The sequence below is a fragment of the Protopterus annectens genome, chromosome 7.part1, assembly GCF_019279795.1.
Source record: "Protopterus annectens isolate FY-2018-M chromosome 7.part1, PAN1.0, whole genome shotgun sequence".
Taxonomy (NCBI): Eukaryota; Metazoa; Chordata; order Ceratodontiformes; family Protopteridae; genus Protopterus; species Protopterus annectens.
The window spans coordinates 349,410,298-349,429,121 of record NC_056740.1 but is presented as its reverse complement, the minus strand read 5'-3'; the positions used below and the strand labels follow the sequence as shown (position 1 = coordinate 349,429,121).

The 18,824-nt window shown below is 39.4% G+C and overlaps 1 protein-coding gene across 2 annotated transcripts in view; it reads left to right on the top strand.

Annotated features, from left to right (window-relative positions):
• The window catches only part of DENND6A (DENN domain containing 6A), a 1,110,795-nt gene that overhangs the window by 458,003 nt on the left and 633,968 nt on the right, over positions 1-18,824 (top strand). For both annotated transcript variants that reach the window (XM_044078774.1, XM_044078775.1), the window contains exons 6-7: positions 2,986-3,091; positions 3,210-3,289. In XM_044078774.1, the coding sequence (XP_043934709.1) occupies positions 2,986-3,091; positions 3,210-3,289 (186 nt within the window). The remainder of the gene's footprint in view (positions 1-2,985; positions 3,092-3,209; positions 3,290-18,824) is intronic.

Genomic DNA, 18,824 nt, shown 5'->3' with positions numbered 1-18,824 from the left:
GCCGCTACATTGGTTTTTCAATATAAACCTAAATTAAACTCAAAACAGTTAAATGTAAAAGTATCATCTAACATTTCCATCAACAACTGCACAGTATTCAATGAAAAAGTTTTGAATTCATCAATTCCAATCTGACCATTTCGATTCCCTCATTGTTTGGGATCACAGTGTAAAGTGATATAATATGTAACATCGCCAATAAGTCTGCTTCACATATACATACATTCATTCACAATTTAGTCATAAAATCAAATGTCTTTCATGTATGAGTCACTTAGTTTTACTACGTTTTGTAAATGTTTGTCCACAAATATTGCCACAGCCTCCATTTTACTTTTGTTATTGGTGACAATCGGTCTAAGAGGAGGGCTGTCCAGATTTTTATGTATTTTTGGCAAACCTAATTTATCAGAGGAAGTTAGAAAAGATTGGGAAGAAAGACTGCAAAAGAAATTTGCTAGAGAAATGGGATGATGTGTATGCCTCCCAAATATGCAACAAAGTTCAGAAGGTTCAGGGTTTTTGCTTATAAGTGTTTGCATGAGTAATTTTATACCCCCAGCAGACTTCAAAGAATTCTTCCTCTGGTTCATAGCAAATGTTTGAGGTGTAATGGGAAGAAAGGCTAACCAATTTCTCTTTCAGAGGTGAGAATTCAACTCTGTACCCTGTGACTGTGAGGTAAACACCTTACCCATTATACTAACCCCAACCCACAAGTCACAAAGAAAGCCATCTCAAAAATGAAAATTTAATAGACTGCCTGATATTCACTTACTAAGATACAGTGGATATAAAAAGTTTACACACCTCTGTTAAAATGCAAGGGTTTTGTGATATAAAAAATGAGACCACAATAAATCATTTCAAAACTTTTCCCATCTTTAATGTGACCTATAACCTGTACAATTCAATTGAAAAACAAACAAATCTGTTAGGGGGAAAAATATAAAAAATAAAAAACTTACAATAAGCTGGTTGCGTAAACGTGCACACCCTTAAACTAATACTTTGTTGATCCACCTTTTGATTTAATTACATCATTCACTCTTCTTGGGTGGGAGTCTATCAGCATGGCACATCTTGACTTGGCAATATTTGCCCTCTCTTCCTTGCAAAAGTGCTCCAAATCTGTCAGATTGTGACAACATTTCTTGTGCACAGCCCTCTTCAAGTCACCCCACAGATGTTCTATTGGATTTAGGTCTGGGCTCTGGCTGAGCCATTCCAAAACTTTAATTTTATTTTGGTGAAGCCATTCTTTTGTTGATTTGGATGTATGCTTGAGTTCATTGTTGTGTTGAAAGGTGAAATTCCTCTTCATCTTCAGCTTTCTAGCAGATGCCTGAAGGGTTTGGGCCAAAAGTGATTGGTATTTGGAACTGTTCATAATTCCCTCCACCTTGACTAAAGCCCTATTTCCAGCTGAAGAAAAGCAATCCTAAAGCATGATACTGCCACCACCATGCTTCACTGTGGGGATGGTGTTCTTTTGGTGATGTGAAGTGTTGTTTTTGCGCCAAATGTACCTTTTGGAATTGTGGCCAAAAAGTTCAAGCTTGGTCTCATCAGACCATAACACATTTTCCCACATGCTTTTGGGAAACCTGATGTATTGTTTTGCAAATTTTAGCCAGGCCTGGATGTTTTTCTGTGTAAGAAAAGGCTTTCGTCTTGCAACCCTACCCCATAGCCTAGACTTGTGGAGAATATGGGAGATTGTTGTCACATATAGTATACAACCAGTACTTGCCAGAAATTCCTGCAGCTTCTTCAGTGTTACTGTAGGTCTCTTGGTAGCCTCCCTGACCATTTTCCGTCTTGTCTTTTCATCAGTTTTGGAGGGACGTCCAGTTCTTTGCAGCTTCACTGTTGTCCCATATTTTCTCCACTTTTTGATGACTATCTTCACTGTGTTTCATGGTATATCCAATGCTGTGGAAATATTTTTGTACCTTTCAACTGACTGATGCATTTCAACAATGAGATCCATTTGATCCTTTCTAAGCTCTCTGTGAACCATGACTGTTGCTGTATCAGGCAACTGGGTCCATGTCAGGAAAATCCTACTAGGACAGTTGAACTTTATTTGGGGTTAATCAGAGTCGCTTTAATTGATGTCAGGTGTGTACCCAAGAAGAATGAATGCTGTAATTAAATTAAAAGGTGCTTCAACAAAGTATTAGTTTAAGGGTGTACACACTTATGCAACCAGCTTATGGTGCATTTTTTATTTTTTTATATTTTTCCCCCAACAGATTTGTTTGTCTTTCAATTGAATTGTACATGCTATAGGGCACATTAAAGGTGGGAAAAGTTTTGAAATGATTTATTGTGGTCTCATTGTTTTATATCACAAAAAACTGGCATTTTAGCAGGGGTGTGTACAATTTTTATATCCACTGTACATCTTAACAAAAAAAGAAATGAGAGAGAGGAAGAGGCTGATAGGTCGACTGAGTATATTCCATATAAGGAAATGAAAAAAGTGATATCTTCATGTGTAAAGCTCCAGCCATTGGTCTCTAAAACGCAGACATAATCCCTCTTAAAGTGTTGCTAGTGCTGGGGAAGATTCAATTCCTACTTCACAGAGGGCAGCCCCCAGTCATTTCAGTAAGTAATAGATTCTGATGTGTTGTATAATATTTTATTTTTACATTTTTTCACACATCAATTTTATAGTCAGTTGTTATCTCTGTTGTTTTTAATTGGTTATTTTGCTTTCTGAATATTTTCTGAACCTGACAGTTTCTGTTAAATTTGTAAATGGATATTATTGCAGTTTATTGTAACTAACAGTAGCATACAATAAAGATTGTTTTCATTCACATAAATAAATAAACTTTGCTTCAGTTTAAAATAGTGCCAGAGCTTGTCCTTGCATTAGTTCATTTTATAAAAAATATCTTGCTAGAGAAAATATAGATGAAAGCTGCTTTTTTCAGCTGTAAGTCTGTCATCTCTTTATTCTTTCATTTTCAGTCTCTAGTGTTGATCAGCAAACTGCCATTTGTCAATTTATTCAACCACCTACTAAGTATCATTGCCCCAGGATACTTTGAGAAACATAAACCCTGCTTAGAAGCTGGTAAGTCCTGACCATTTCATATACATTGTATTGTAAAAACTGACACTATTCAATATTTTTCATTACAGAAATATGAAAACTATTTAAAAAAGTTACAAATTTACTAAACCTTTTGCAGCTTGTACTGATATAGACCGATGGCCAGCACCAGTTCCTGGAAGAACGTTAACATTACCTGTCATGGGAGTGGTGATAAAGGTAAGCATTAACATTTTGTTTGTTGAAATTAGTTGGGATAGTTATCTTCAGAACAGGTGCATGTTACAACAATGGGTAAGGTTTGTCTGCTTTGGCAGAATTTCTGTTGTTTAGATTAGACCTTAACACTGGGTTCCATGATGGTAGAACAGTGTATATGAGCTGCATGGGATGCAGTCCCGTAGTCTGTTTTGAAATGTCAACTTTTATGTTCTGTTTTGGTTTACGTCCACACTCCACCCCAGACTACATATAATCGTCTCATGAGTACTTTGTTTCAGATTAAAAAGTAGTTAAATTTGTCAGTCTGATCCAATTGTTGAGTACTGAGTGGCTTGTCACTTCTGATCTAGCCTTGCTAGCGCTCCAAGCCACGTGTTTCTTCAAGGTCTTTTCCCTCTCATAATTCCCTTGGGGCCTACCTCTGCTCTGATCTCGTTTGCTGCCTTTAGCATTCAAATGAATTGTTTTGGACTCGGCTAAGTGCTCCTTTATTTGTCAGTTTGTAAAATATTTCATCTTCTTCTATCCTTTTTTGGTGGATTTATAATAGCTCCTTTGAGATTTTTTCCAAAATGTTGCTTACTTATGAATTGTATATTTAGGAACTTATTTCTTAATCTCCCCCATTGTTTAGGTGATAAGACTTATGACCTCTTGCTTAAAAATGTATATAAAATAATACCTCTATTACATATATAAAATACACCACTCAAATATACAGTCACAAAAAGAAGAAAACAAGATCCCACTCAGAAGTGGTACTGAGCTATTTTGTTCTTTATTGTATCCAGGAACTTCCTTGTTTTCTTCTTTTTGTGATTGTATTTTTGAGTGAAGTGTATTTTATTTATAGTTTTGTTTTTTCAGTGCATTTCTCAGTTTTTAATGTGTGTATGTGTGTGTGTGTATATATATATATATATATATATATATATATATATATATATATATATATATATATATATATATATATATATATATATATATATATTTATAGATGTTGTTGTGTCTTTCAGCTTTTTCTGATTAGGGGTCGCCACAGCGGAACTCCGGTCCGCTAATGATTGGCAGTAGATTTTTACGTGCCGAGTTGCCAGCCCTGACACACAATCTTCAACGAAGGTACATCCATTCACGCATGTCTCCACACAGAAGACGCTTTAGCTGAGAATTGAACAGGACAACGTCTTACTGTGAGGCGACAACGCTACCACAGCACCACCACCGCAGTTCGACATATATATATATATATATATATATATATATATATATATGTGTGTGTGTGTGTGTGTGTGTGTGTGTCTGTATGTATGTGTGTTTGTATAAAGCACCACACTGTAGAACAAACCAGACTTCACACCACAAGTTCCAGGCCAGATGAATTCACTCAGTTTAGTACACAGACTTGTTGTTGTGTCTTTCGGCTTTTCCCGGTTAGGGGTCGCCACAGCAGAACTCCGGTCCGCTAATGATTGGCAGTAGATTTTTACGTGCCGAGTTGCTGGCTCTGATGCACAACCTTCAACGAAGGTACGCCCATTCACGCATGCCTCCACACAGAAGATGCTGTAGCTGAGAATCGAACAGGACAACGTCTTACTGTGAGCGACAATGCTACCGCAGCATCACCACCGCAGTAGAGTTTAGTACAGAGACTGATTTATTAAAATAAAAAAATAACTTGTGCGGTAAAAGTTAACAGCAAAACTCTTATACCATTAAGAACAAGTAACACTTCTCTGGCGCCTCGGCTTTCAGAAAAGCCTTTTCAGAGTATATCTTTCTGCTAGTAAGCATGCACTTCAATACATGCATTTAATCAATTAAATAATCATCCAATTAAGAATTCACTAAAAGAGACAACTAAAAAGGTTAACTTTTAATATCCTTCTTATATTAAATGTTTCCAAGATAATTCCCTATTCAAACCTCTTGGAAACATTGTATCATATTTTAAAATAAATATTGCTTCCTTCCTTCTTAAGTGTTCCTTATTTTTTTCATCAGTACTAAACCTATTATTGACTTGTTCCAAAACAGTTGCCTGTAACCCCTGTGGGTCTCCATTATTGTATTCCTTAAAGTGCATACCTACAGGACCCTGAAGTATTTGCTTCTTGATGTCCCTTATATGCTCTTTTAATCTTGCAGCAATGCTTCTCTTGCCTTCCCCAATATAAAATAATCCACGAGGGCATTTTAAACTATATATAGTCTTTTCACTATTTCAAGTGAAGCTGCCTCTTCTGCCAACATTTTTCCATTAATACTTTTAAAACTATCCACTATATGTTTGCATACTGTGCAATTATCACATGGAAAAGTTCTATATCTCACTATATTATTTTCTATATTTTTTGGTCTCTCAGATTTTCCATGTAGTAGCATGTCTTTAAAACTCCTGCCTCTTTTATATGAAAAACAAAGTTTAACATTTTTAGGCAGGATTTTTCTTTCTGTATATAAGACCAGTAATACCTAACTATTTTGTCCAAAATATTAGAAAAATTAGTATACTTAGACACAAAATATAGCTCACTTTCTTTTTCTGCATTATTATGTTCTGTCCTTTACTCACTTTTTTATTCATTACTTTGTTATACCCCAACCATACTTTCTCTGGCTCATAGACCCTTTCTATGAACATATTAGCTGTATTTTGAACTTCCTTCTCACATTCCTTCCTGTCACTACATAAACATGTAACCCTAACCATTTCCCCATAAGGAGTGGAAGAAATAGTATGGGGGGGGTGACAGCTAGTCCCATGCAACATAGAGCTTGGTTGTCCCATTTTTCTAAATATTTTAGTTTTAAGTTTACCATCTTCCTGTCCTTCTATTGTAATATCCAGATAATTTACTGTCTTTCCACGTCAAACTTGATCTGAAACTTGTTCACTTGCAGTTCTTGAACAAACTTTTCCACTTCTCCATAGCCCCCCCTTGCAAACAAAAATCAAAACATCAATGTATTTATAAAAATGAGCAACATGTTTTCTAAAAAAGTCTTTGTCTTCAGTGATTTGCACATGGATAAATTTCTTGTCATCGTTCTGTTAATTCAACGTAGAGTTGTACTTGTTGAGACTCCTCCACCTTTTGTCCCTGTCTGTGCAGCTGATGGTCTAAATGTGAGGAAAATACTGAAGCTTTGTACTGTCGGAGTACTTTGTACAGAGTTAAACCATGTCTCAGTAATGGCACAGAAGTCTATCCTCCACTGACTGTAGGAGTATGTGTTGTTTTTGGTGCTGCTTTTGGAAAGTGCTTTAGAGATTGCTGAGGATAGAGATTCCTTTATATTCTTAGAAGGGATTTGACGTTTGGGAAGATTGCTTTTTAGTGCCTCAGCACAAGTTGGTGTGTGTGTGTGTGTGTGTGTGTGTGTGTGTGTGTGTGTGTGTGTTGTGGACACTACATGTGGTAAATGTAGAGTGTATCCTCTTGACAACATTGTATGTGAGATTTTTGCCTCCATTGAAATTGTGTATGTGCATTGGTTGCATACCGTATTTGTTTCTTTAAGGGTTTAATTCATTTTTGTTTATTGACATTCAATTAGTGGGAAAGTCTGACTGGGTAGAAGCCCATTTTCAGCAGAGGCCCGGGAAGAAAAGCTTCAGATTAATACAAAACATTTAAAAAAAAATTAATTATGCAATCTTCAGAAATAAAACAAAAACATCTGCAGTTAAAATAATTATAACAATTTAGGCATTATATAAAAACATTGGTTAAGAATTGATACAAGGTGTATGACAATCATTTAATATTTAGAGAAATTTTAAACAAGTTTGTAGAGAAATTAAAGGTAAGTTAGTCTAATACAAACAGGAATTGCGATATGAAGTGAGGGAAAAACAGTCTAATTGGTATATTTAGAGAGAAAGTCAGGGAAGAGAAGTAGATAGCAGTAAAAAGTAAGTGAAAAAGGGAGAGTAAGGAGTTATAAGGAATGAAAAGGAACTTGTTCACATTTACAGCAATTTATCCTGGTTTTGAGCAAGAACAGAGCCAGATTTTAGCTTGTAAGTCTTTCAGAGTGGTTTTGAAAGATGGGAGAGAGAGTATAGACCTGATGGATACAGGTAAGGAGTTCTAGGCTTTGGTAACCTTATACAAGTAGAGACAATGCCCAGCAGCTTTGCTAGGTCTGTAGACAGGTGTTTTTGGTCAGTAGATCACAATGGTCAACTGGGAACATGGTTGTGTAGAATGTTTTTTAGTGCTGGGCAGGCAGATGGATGCTGGAGGTACGAAGTTGTGCGTTTGTTAGTTGATGTGACAGTTCTAACCAATTTAGGCCTTTCTGTGCTATACAGTGGTGGGTTCTGAAAGGGCTTTGTGCTGCAAATTTAGCAAATTTGTTATAGCGTGGTTCAGGTTTTAATTTTTGTGAAGCCTGGAGGTTGGTAAGGATGGGAACACCATAAAGAAAAGTGGGGGAAGAGTTAAGTAGTAGCAAATTTAGTTTTAGTTGCGTCATTGAGAAGGTTTTTGGCTGTGTAAAGCATCCCTAATTTTTTATGAGTTTTTCTTATGCAGTTTTGTATATGCAGGTCAAATGTTTGATTAGTGTCCACTATCACCCATAATAGTTTGCTATGAGAAGTGACTTTGGTGATTGTATTATCAAGAGAGATGACTTTTTTGTTTTTTCATGAGAGAGCGATGGGGCGAGTAGTAGCTTGGCCTTTTTTGAGTTGAGCATGAGTTGTAAGTTATGAAGCCATGTTTGAGTGTCTGTTAAAGCTTCCTGAGTAATTTTTTGGAGGTGTACCGTGTTGTCAGATGTGCAAATGAGAGTGGAATCATCTGCGTATTAAATTAGGGTGGCTTGTTGTGTGGAAGTATTAAGGGTGTTGTTGAAAATGTTAGAGAAGGGGACCAAGGATACAGCCTTGTGGTACACTGGTGGTGACTGAGAGGTAAGGAGAGAGCATGGAGCGCCATTTTACTGAGTGAAACCTATTGGACAGGTAGCTTTTGAACCACAGAAGGGTGGGCTGAGAGAAACCTAGTGAGGACAATTGAAGTAAGGAGTTTGCTGTGACAAAAGAAGTAAGGAACAGACTAGCTTGCCATTATCTCTAGCTTTATTTTGACAGTATCTATGTAGGTTAAAAAGGCAGTGCTGGTACTATGGGAAGGACAGAAGCCATGTTGTTTAGGAGACAGGAGTTCTTCCTGCAGGAGATAGTCTAGCAACTGTTTTTGAATATATATATATTTTTTAAGTATTTTGGTGAGGGGAGATAAGATTGCTGTAGGTCTAAAGTTATGAATGTCTGTTGAATTTCCTCTTTTGTGCAGAGGGATAATATGTTGCTTTTTCCATAGTGAGGGAATGTGGGATTCCTGGATAGACCTATTTATAAAGATTGAGACAGGCTAGGCAATGCTATTGGTTGTTATTTTCATGTACTCACTTGGAAGGTCATCAGCTGAAGAAAAGCATGGTTTAAGTTTGAGTGGTTTTACATAAGATGTGGGCAAAGGTTTGAATGTGAAAGTGTATTTGGTGATATGTGGCTGTTGCGCAGGGAAGGGATTAGATGTTGAGGAATCCTTAGAGGCAGTATACTATCTATAAAATCTGAGTTGAACTGTATTGCAGTTTTGAGTAGTGAGTTATCTGGAAGAGGGGTTTGGGTTGAATTTTGGGCCTGGATGTACGATTTCTTTAATGGATGTCACAAATTGTTTAGGGTTGTGTTTAGTATTATTCTGAAAGTTATTGTAGTATATTTTTTGTCTTTATTTATTGCTTTTTAGTCAGATTGTAAAGCATTCTGAAGTTTTCAAGATATTGAGGTGTTTTATATTTTTGCATTTTCTTTCTATACTTTTTTCTATCCTGCATTAGCATTCTACGCTTTTTGGATAGCCAAATTGCATTATTTGTTTTCAGTCTCTTCTTTCTAGGAGGTGGGATATTTAGGAAAGTTGTATTGAATCCAATTACAGCATTGTCTAAGGAGAGGATTTTTAGGAAGTTCCAGTTAATAGATGATAGTGTAGTAATGAACATTTCTGGGTTAAACTTGGAAAGGTCACTTGTTTTATAAATATGCTGTTTAACTGGATATTTGAGATGTCTTGTCATATAGATTGGGAGGTGATCACTGAGAGAGTCAGACACATTTTACATGTAGTGAAGTATTTGCTGGGGTCTGATACTAAGATTCAGTCCAATAGAGAATTTGATGTCTTGCTACAATGTGTGGGGCTATTAATTAGTTGTGTGAAACCAGAGAAGTTCCTACAAGATGTAGGGAGTTTATGTCCAATCAGTTGACATTCATATCACCTGATATTATTTCTTCTGGAAATGCTATGGATATCCAGTGTAGGATATCTTCCAGTATAGTTATATTATCACCAGGAGGGATGTGAAGGACACTAATATGTTATTTGTTTATAATGGTTTATTCTGAAGAAAGCAGTAAGAAGCTCTGCTGAACTAAATGTTTGTGTTGGTTTTGCTGTAAGGGAAAGTGTGGTAGGTATTGGGAAATATTAAAGCAATGCCACCACCTCTCCTCTTTATGCAGTTATTACGGATGATAATTATAGCTAGGAGGTATAACTTTGGAGTTGTTTAAGCTGGGTTTAAGCCAAGTTTCAGTTACAGCGAGAACATAAGGCTTATGTTAGAAAATCCAGGCATGTGACATTTTATTGCAGCAAAAATTAGGTCGCCAGAGTTGGGGATTGGCTGCTGTTCTGTTACAGAAGTGTAAGGAGAGAATTATCATTGTGTTCATTGTGATAGGTGGGGTCAGGAGTAGGGTGTATATTTTCTCCTAGAAGAAGTTTAGGATATTGGGGGTTTGTGCATAGTTGTTTTTGGAGAGGATTCTTGCACTTGGCTTTGTTTTGGTTTGAGTTGAAATGCAATTAATCAGACTATATTTAGAATAAAGGTGAGGGACAATATTAAATAGGTTTGGTGCAACAGGAGAAGTATGAATAGCTGGCTGGGACAGAGTGGGAGAGGTGTTGCAAGATATTATTGAGTCATGATATGGTAAAAATGGCACAGTAGGAGGAGAATGGAGGATAAGCTGAAGAGTAGCATAATTAAATACAGATATCTGTATTCTATAGATGTCAGGTGGTGGGAAAGAAGCAATGAAGAAGGAAGCAATAAGTTACAAGTAGGAGATTTAGTGATGGATTCTGAGAGCTGGAAGAAGATGGGTAAGGAGAGAAGTATTTTCTGTAAAAGAAAAAAGGTTTTCTTGGTATCTTTGGAGGAATAGAGGGATATTAAAGCTAGAGTATAAAGATGTGCTCAAAATAAGAGGAAATGAGGGTTTGTTTTGGAAAAGAAAAAGATACAATGCAGAATAGATAGGTACTATTTGAGAGAGTTATGATTATAAATAGATATAATGCGAAGCAGTATAGGAGGGAGAAAGTTGGAAATGGGGTTAAAAATTGAATATAGATTGGGAAGAAGGAAACAAGAAACAGAAGTATATGTATGTAAGTAGTAAGGTCAGTTGGGGAGTGTTTTGGCGTAAGAGTTACAAGTGAAATATGTAGGTAAGAAGTGTAATATTAGAGTAAGAGAGGATGGATGGGGATTGGGTGTAGGGGAGCAAAGCCAAGCAGGCTCCTCACCCTCAGGTCAATTTATAAGTAAAAGCAATCAATTTATAACCATAACAAAGCAATTAACGAGTAAAACGGGTTATCTGTCATTTCCTGAAACTAAATAACTAGCATATGCAGTATAGTCAAGCAAAAATGGACAGTGACCAACTTTAGTAAGAGGCCCTTAGAGTGCACGGACTGTTACACAGGAACGTTCAATCACACAACAGGCATGTATTTAACTGATTAAAGTTAATACACTGCAGGGTTTTTCATGATAAATTTGCTTACATTAAACAATGACAAAGTTATCAATAAGCTTGTAGGTATAGAGCCTTGTGGCAGAGCTCCTGCAATGTTAAGGTCAGATGCAGTGAGTGCAAGCTATTAAACAATGGCAAAATAACTCTCCCTAGTAAATCCTTGATGTTGTCTGTGAACATAAGACAATTGCTGCAATGTCTCTGGATGCCCATATCTACAAAGTTGGCTGTGTAGACATTTGGAAGTTGCATACCCATCTTGTACAAACCTTTTCCTGACAAAGTTTTCATTTTGCTGTGTGTTGGCTGTGCAGTATGATGAGGGAAAGTGTTGTCTACTAGAAGCGATACTACACTTTTTAGCATTTAGTTTGTGGTCTTTTTTAGTACACCAGGGGTTTACTAGGAGGTTTCATTCAGGATAGTTTGTGTTTCATAGGTTGACTTAACAGCCTTCAGTTTGCAGATATCTGCAAACTTTGTTAGCCAAAGGTCTTGAGTCTCCACTTGGAGATCCGAGAAGTACTTACCAAAAATGAGATGTCCCAACAATGAGCCCTGAGGGACACCACTAGTCACTTTCATACTTTCTGATGATGTACCTGCAAGTTGTTCTGTGTGGGCTCTCTCTCAGCCATTTTGCTCTCCATTGTACCACATATGGTTCAATTTTTTAAAGCAGTTAGGTTTTGTATGATACCAGCATTGGGAATGGTGTTGAAGGCCTTCACTAGGTCAGGATATAACATGTGCACTGCATAGCCACCATCTACAGCCTCAGTAACCCTTTTAAAGAAGTTTATCACGTTAGGTAGACTGGATCTATCCTTCGTAAAGTGAATCTATTGGGGGTCATGAGAGAATTATATAAAGTAAAACTGTTTTTCATCATAGAAATCACATAGTAAAACTGCTGTTTCTCATACTAACAGTGTGATATTTAGGAACAGCATAAAAATACAGAGCCTACAAATGCAGGAAGAAAAAGCAAAAATGAGCTTCCATGACATATTGCAAAACAGAAAGTATTGCGTTTATTTTTCATAGTAACAGAGGTTTGGTAATCATAATAACAGTGTGATATATTTTTAGAATAGTATATAATTCATTGGCTTAACAGAATGTGCTTGTGTGGAACAAAAATATATTATACTTCTAAATGTTTTATAACAAATGGCATTAACAATAGAGGCTTGTTAAAATATCCTAAACAGTTGATGGTGCACAAATGTTCAAGCTAAAGGGAATGGCTAACAGCAGAAAAAGCTGCTTTTCTGAATGAGCATGGCTAACACAGCAGAAAAAGTTACAGACTATCCTATCAATAAAAGAACATTTGTAAAACAACATTTTGGCTTGCTAAAGAAACTGTTGTTTTTTCCGGATTAAGATAATCCAGACAAAAAAAGGCTTTGATACAGAAAAAGAATGATGTTATGTAGTCCTGTCTCGCCGTAATTCTTGCTGGATGGTCCGGTACTAAAGCTAGAGAGCTTTTACTGGCTCGAGGCTAACCCCCATCCCATCGTACCTCACAGCAATTCCTCAGATCTCATTTGCTGCAAAAGCTTTGAGGTTGTCTCCTTACTGGCTCGTTGGCTAAGTAGAAGATTTTTTTGATAAATCTTATTTCTTGTCCTTTTTCTTCACTTTCTACCTTTAATAGTTGTAATTGGTTACATGTGTGTTTGTTGTTGTGTGCTTGATCCCCTATTCCATACTTTTAAGATTGTACGGCCCATTTTAGTTAGAGGGCCGTAGTTGCCCATTTAAATTAGAGGGCCTTTCCTCCCTGTGTGCTAGCCCTTATTTGTATTAAAAAAAAAAACTTTCTTCTCTTCATAACTTTACTGTTATAGTATTGTTATTGAAAATTGTCGTTAGCCTTGTATTTTCTTTGTCAGTATGTCCAAAGAGAAAGACAGAGAACATAAGGAACACTGCCCTTCGGGATTCAAGAAATGTGACAAATGTTCACAAAAAATGTCATTGACTGACAGTCACACTAGCGTACAGTACTGTGTGTACAAGTCTGGAAGAGGCTCACTTACAAGAACCCTATACCTTTTGCCATGCCTTCAGTACTAGGGTGCTTAATGAGAGGAAACGTAAATTAATAGACAGGGATCTTATGACCAGTTCCTTCCAGGAACAGCTGGAACTTGGTCAGACAGCTCTCAAAACTGTGAAGAGAAAATCTTCGGTTCCAGCTTTGGAGCCATCAAAAAAGTCTAAGGCAACGGAGCCAAGAAGTTCTGGCTCCAATTCAGCTTCTTCTGTCTCACTGCTGTTGGTTTCTTCGGTGCCGAGGCAACCTTTGATATCGACATCTCCTATTGTCAACCCTGTTTCACCATCGTTGAGGTCTCCTGTTTTAGAAAAGAGGAGATCTCCTTCTGTCTCCACCTGTTCCTCCAGGACACTTTTAGATGACATTGAGCGGGTGGTGAAGAGGTTTCTCTGTGACCCGACTCTGGCTAAAAAGTTAACTCTTCCGGACCCAAAGGCTTTGGAGCCGGCCCTTCTACAAACTACTCTGGGTCAAACACTTCGGATTCTTCGGTGTTGGATCCTTCGGCTCCAAGAAATCTTCATGCTTCCTCGGAACGAATAACTCTATCCTCTGCAGCTCAGTCTGGAGCTGAGGGATCTGGGAGCTGATGCTCTCGGTTTGACTCCGAGAGGGGTAGTCACCCCGGTTTTTCTTCAGAACCGACCCTCCCTCTCAATGCTTCGGCTCAACTCAGCTTGGTTCCCATGTCAGCTTCAGAGCCTGTCCCTCCTGCTCGGAGCCGATCTTCCATCTCCTCAGAACAGAGGTCGTCTTCAGAGAGGGGTGGAAAGGCCTTCGAAACAGTAGAGAAAGCTTTGTTCAGTGCCAAATCCTACCTTTGGACCCGATGTCCCACCAGCAGCTGGCAGCAACCTCTTCTCCCCTGCCACCCCTTCAGCGTAGGGAACCAGAGACTCAAGTAGCCCCCATTGGAGGTGTCCCCTCTTCCGAGACCTCCCCAGATTATCCCACTGGTGAGCTTCCTCGGAAGAGACTTTGTAAGAGGAAGCATATTGACTCACCTGAGTCCGTCATGTCAGACACTGATTTGGATGAGTCAGAAGGGTCCCTAGATCACCTTCTGAGGATGTCTCCTTTTCTGACATCCTTGAAATCCTTAGACAGAGGGGTGATTGGAAGACCTCTAGCCCTACTGAGCGCGAATCAGTGTATCTTGAGGCCTTTGGTTCCCGACCTTCCACCTTCTGGGTGACATCGTGTTATGACCAGCTCTTAGGGGTTATATCCTGGAAAGTCTGGACCTCCCCGGACACAGTGGAGCCTGTCGCAAGGAGGCCAAATTTATGACTGCTCCAGAAGATAAGCTTTTTTTTCCTAAGGGAGTTCCTGTTGATGCTATGGTGGTAGCACCGGCCACGAAGAAGGAGTTGTCTGAGACATTTCTAATATCCATCCCCCTAATAAGGAGTCCAGGACGGTGGATATGTATGGAAAGCGTACCTTCTCTTCAGTGGCATTTACCTTAAGATCACTGAATTACCTGTCCCATTTTACTAGACTTCAAAGGGATCTCCTGAAGGAGTTGAGAGACACCCTTCAGCGTTCAGTAGCTTCGGGATCCATGGATAAGGTATCTGCGCAGCTCTCCACCCTTACATTTATAGCTAACTCCTCCATGAGGCTGATTTCTTATGCAGCAGACTGAGTGAGCAGGGCAGCCGCAGCAGGAATTTCTCTTAGGAGACATTCCTGGATGCATCTGTGTAACTTCATGGAATCCTTTAAGTCTTCCTTTACCAATGTCCCCTTTGATGGTTCAACTCTTTTTGGACCGCAGGTGCGAGCAGGAGGGGAAAACGTTATCTGCTGTCAGAGTCCATTTCTCCATTCCTTCTAGACCCTATCCCAAGGGTTATACAGGAGGGAAAATATGGTTCCATAAATCCCAAAAAGGTTTCCCTCAAGCACAAGGTCAAACCTCCCCTAGAGGCAGAGGGGGAGGATGTAACGGAAGATGCCGCCCTCACGGCAGAGGAGGTCTGCAACATCAGGGAGATAGAGATACTTTCTCTGATTGTCCCTTCCATCACCCCTGAGGGGTTGCCCGACTCTCCATCTCTGGAGGCAGTCAGAGGTCGTCTTTCACTGTACCCAAGCGCCTGGCTACAAAATTCCCAAGATCATTGGGTACAAACCATAATATCCAGAGGTTACCTGATTCCATTTGTTTCCGATCCGCCAGTAAACCGGTCTCTACCAGACATGCCACCCATTCAATTAGACCGTGCAACATCAGAGGTCATCTCATTGCTGCAAAAAAAAGAGTCATCCAAGAAGTCCCCACAGAGCATATAGGATCTGGAACTTACTCGTGATTCATTTTAGTTCCAAAACAGACAGGGGACTGGAGATCAATTCTAGATCTCAGAAAACTCAACAAAATCTGTAAAGAAATCAAAGTTCCGAATGATCACTCTGCAGTTGACATTTCCCTTCATCAGGAAAGACAATTGCATGTGCTCAATAGATCTTCAGGACGCATACTACCACATCAAAATGGACAGGCGCTCCAGAAGACACCTACGCTTTCGGCTGGGAGCCAGTCATTTTCAGTTTTGAACACTGCCCTTTGGCCTCGCTATAGCCCCCAGAGTGTTCACCAAATGCATGGCAGTGGTAACGGCTCACCTGAGACGTCAAGGATTCCAGGTGTTTCTGTGCCTAGATGACTGGCTCCTCACTGCTACCACCAAGCATCAACTAATCAGAACCAGGGATGAGACTCTATCCTTGTGCGCCAGATTAGGCATTACAATAAACCTAAAAAAATCAGCCTTATCTCCATTGCAGCGCATTGTATTCTTAGGCTCAGAGATAGACTCAATCACCATGACAGCAAAACTGACACCAGAAAGAATAGAATCATTACACAACCAAGTCAGATTCTTGCTAAAGAGAGACAATGTATAGGCCAGGATAGTCCTTCAGGTCCTAGGGACTATGGCTTCCACCATCCTCTTAGTTCCCCTAGCCCATCTGCACATGAGGGTACTTCCGTGGCTACTATTTGTCCATTGGTCAATGCAGGATCTTTCCCTGTCTCATCAAATACTCTTTACAAAGTCCTGCAAGAAGGATCTAACATGGTGGTTACATACAGATCAGCTTCATGTAGGTCGCCCTCTTGCTCCCAGTAAAGAAAATGCAGTCTTGACCATGGACGCCTCCCAGATAGGGTGGGGGGGCATTATCTGGGAATGATGGTCCAAGGTACTCAGCAAGATTACGAAAACCACTTGCACATAAATGTTCTGGAGATGAGAGCGATGCTATATGCATTGCAAACACTTCACAGTTCTCTTCCCATTGGGACAATTGCAATTCAGTCAGACAGCATGTCTGTATTGTGGTACATAAACAAGCAAGGGGGAACGAAATCTTACCCACTTTGCCGGGAGGCTTAGAGAGTATGGAAATGGGCGATGGGCTCTCAACGTTTTCTGTTAGCAACGCACATCCCGGGGAAGTCCAATGTGATAGCAGACAAACTCAGTCGTGCAATTCTGATGCCTTACGAGTGGTCCCTGAATTCAGAAGTTATGAAGAGATTTTTCACAAATTGTGCCAGCCTTGCTGTGACCTATTGGCCACGTACATGAACACCAAATACAGCAGCTACTTTGCCCTAATTCCCCATCCAGTGATGTCACCCATGGATGCTCTGGTCCACAATTGGCCTCCAGACTCCTTTATGCTTTTCCACCCTTTCCTCTCATTCCAAAAGTAATTCAGAAAGCAAAACGGTTGAAGAGTACCCCGATCCTCATTGCTCCTTACTGGCCTCGTCGTGTCTGGTTCCCCTTCCTGTTGCCCTATCTGTTGGAGGAACCATGGATTCTGGAACCATCTCCAGACCTCCTGATTCATCAATCAGGGCAGTTCCACCCTACTGTCCAAACCCTGAAATTGACAGCATGTCTGCTCCAGTTCCACGAATAGCCAGACGTATTTCCCTTTCCCCTTCAGTCAAACACATTCTGATTTCTTCACACAAACCTTCCACCAGGAAATTATATTCCAGTAAATGGAAAAGGTTCTCCTTTTGGGCAGCAAGCCAAGGCATAGATCCCTATTCAGCTCCTATTGAGTCTGTCCTGTCCTTCCTGTCATCTGTTTTTCATGAAGGAGCTGCAGCTGCTACTATAAGAGTTCAGTTAGCTGCCGTCTCTAATTATCATTTTGGCTTCTTGGGAAACCCAATCATGTCTCACTCTTTATGCAAAACCTTTCTGAAAGGAGTCCTCCTTCTCAGGCCTCCAATCAGGCAACCACCAGAGCCCTGGGACCTAAACCTCGTTCTTACATCTTTAATTTCTCCGCACTTTGAACCCTCTTCTTCATCAGATCTGGAATTCTTGTCTTGGAAGACATTGTTCCTAATGGCTTTAAAGTCGGCCAGGAGAGTATCTAAATTGCAAGCCCTCACCATTCGACCTCCTTACATTGTGTTCCATAAGGATAGAGACCTCGACACTTACAACTATATAGACATAACTTTGCCTAAACTTCCTGTTATGTTTGGCATCCCTAAGGTCCACAAGGACGTTAATAATCCACCTATGAGGGCCTTAGTGGACGGAAGATGTTCTATGACGTACCCAAGTGCCAAATTAGTTGATAAGATTCTTTCAAAGTACTTGAAACACCTTCCTGGAGTTTGTAAGGACTCCTGGTCTTTTTTGGAAAGTATTAATAGTATACCATTCGATGGTGAGAATAATTTTCTCACCATCGACGTGGTGGACTTATATACTTCCATTCCACACCAGGAAGCTTTGGAATGGTTGGCTCTCTTACTTGTAGATTTTGGAGCACCAAAAACTGAGGTTGACCTTGTTACCGAAATCTTGGATGTTGTCTTGTCATGTAACTATTTTTTGTTTGACAAGAAATTCTTCCTGCAGAAGAAAGGTGTAGCCATGGGCTCACCTTGCGGAGCATCTGTGGCCAATTTTTTCATGGGGTACTGGGAAAGGAACTTTCTTTTTTCCTCTCCAGACTTGACGAGCTTTGTCCAATTTTACACGAGATACCTTGACGATATTTTTATCTTGTTTCGAGGTAGTTACACTGATGCTAGCCATTTCGTTAATTCATTAAATAGTACAACGGAATTCCTAAAATTCACGTTTAAGTTTTCGGTAACAGATATTGACCACCTGGATGTGAAACTTTGCAAGGATGTTGGCACGAATGTTTATGTCTCAAATGTGTTTAGAAAACCCACATATTGCAATTCTTTCCTGCACTTTTCAAGCCAACACCCCCTCAAACAAAAGAGAGCAATTGTGAAGGGTCAGCTGGTTAGAGCAGGGAGAATGTGCAGTAGGTTGGCCGATTTCCAGAGCGAGTGTGAACAGCTCGGTAATATGTTTCTCAATAGAGGCTATCCGAGACAACTTGTAGAAGAACTAACTTCTGAGGTTCTTAAAAAGAGGTTGAGTGGGTTTTTCAAACCTATTCTATACCAAGTCCAACTAAGATCGGATTCTTTGCAACCTGACAGGTCAGCACCATCCAGTAGTACAATTGATCTACCACTTGCTAATATTAGTACTAGTAACGGACGTGACTTTTCATTAAGTTACGTC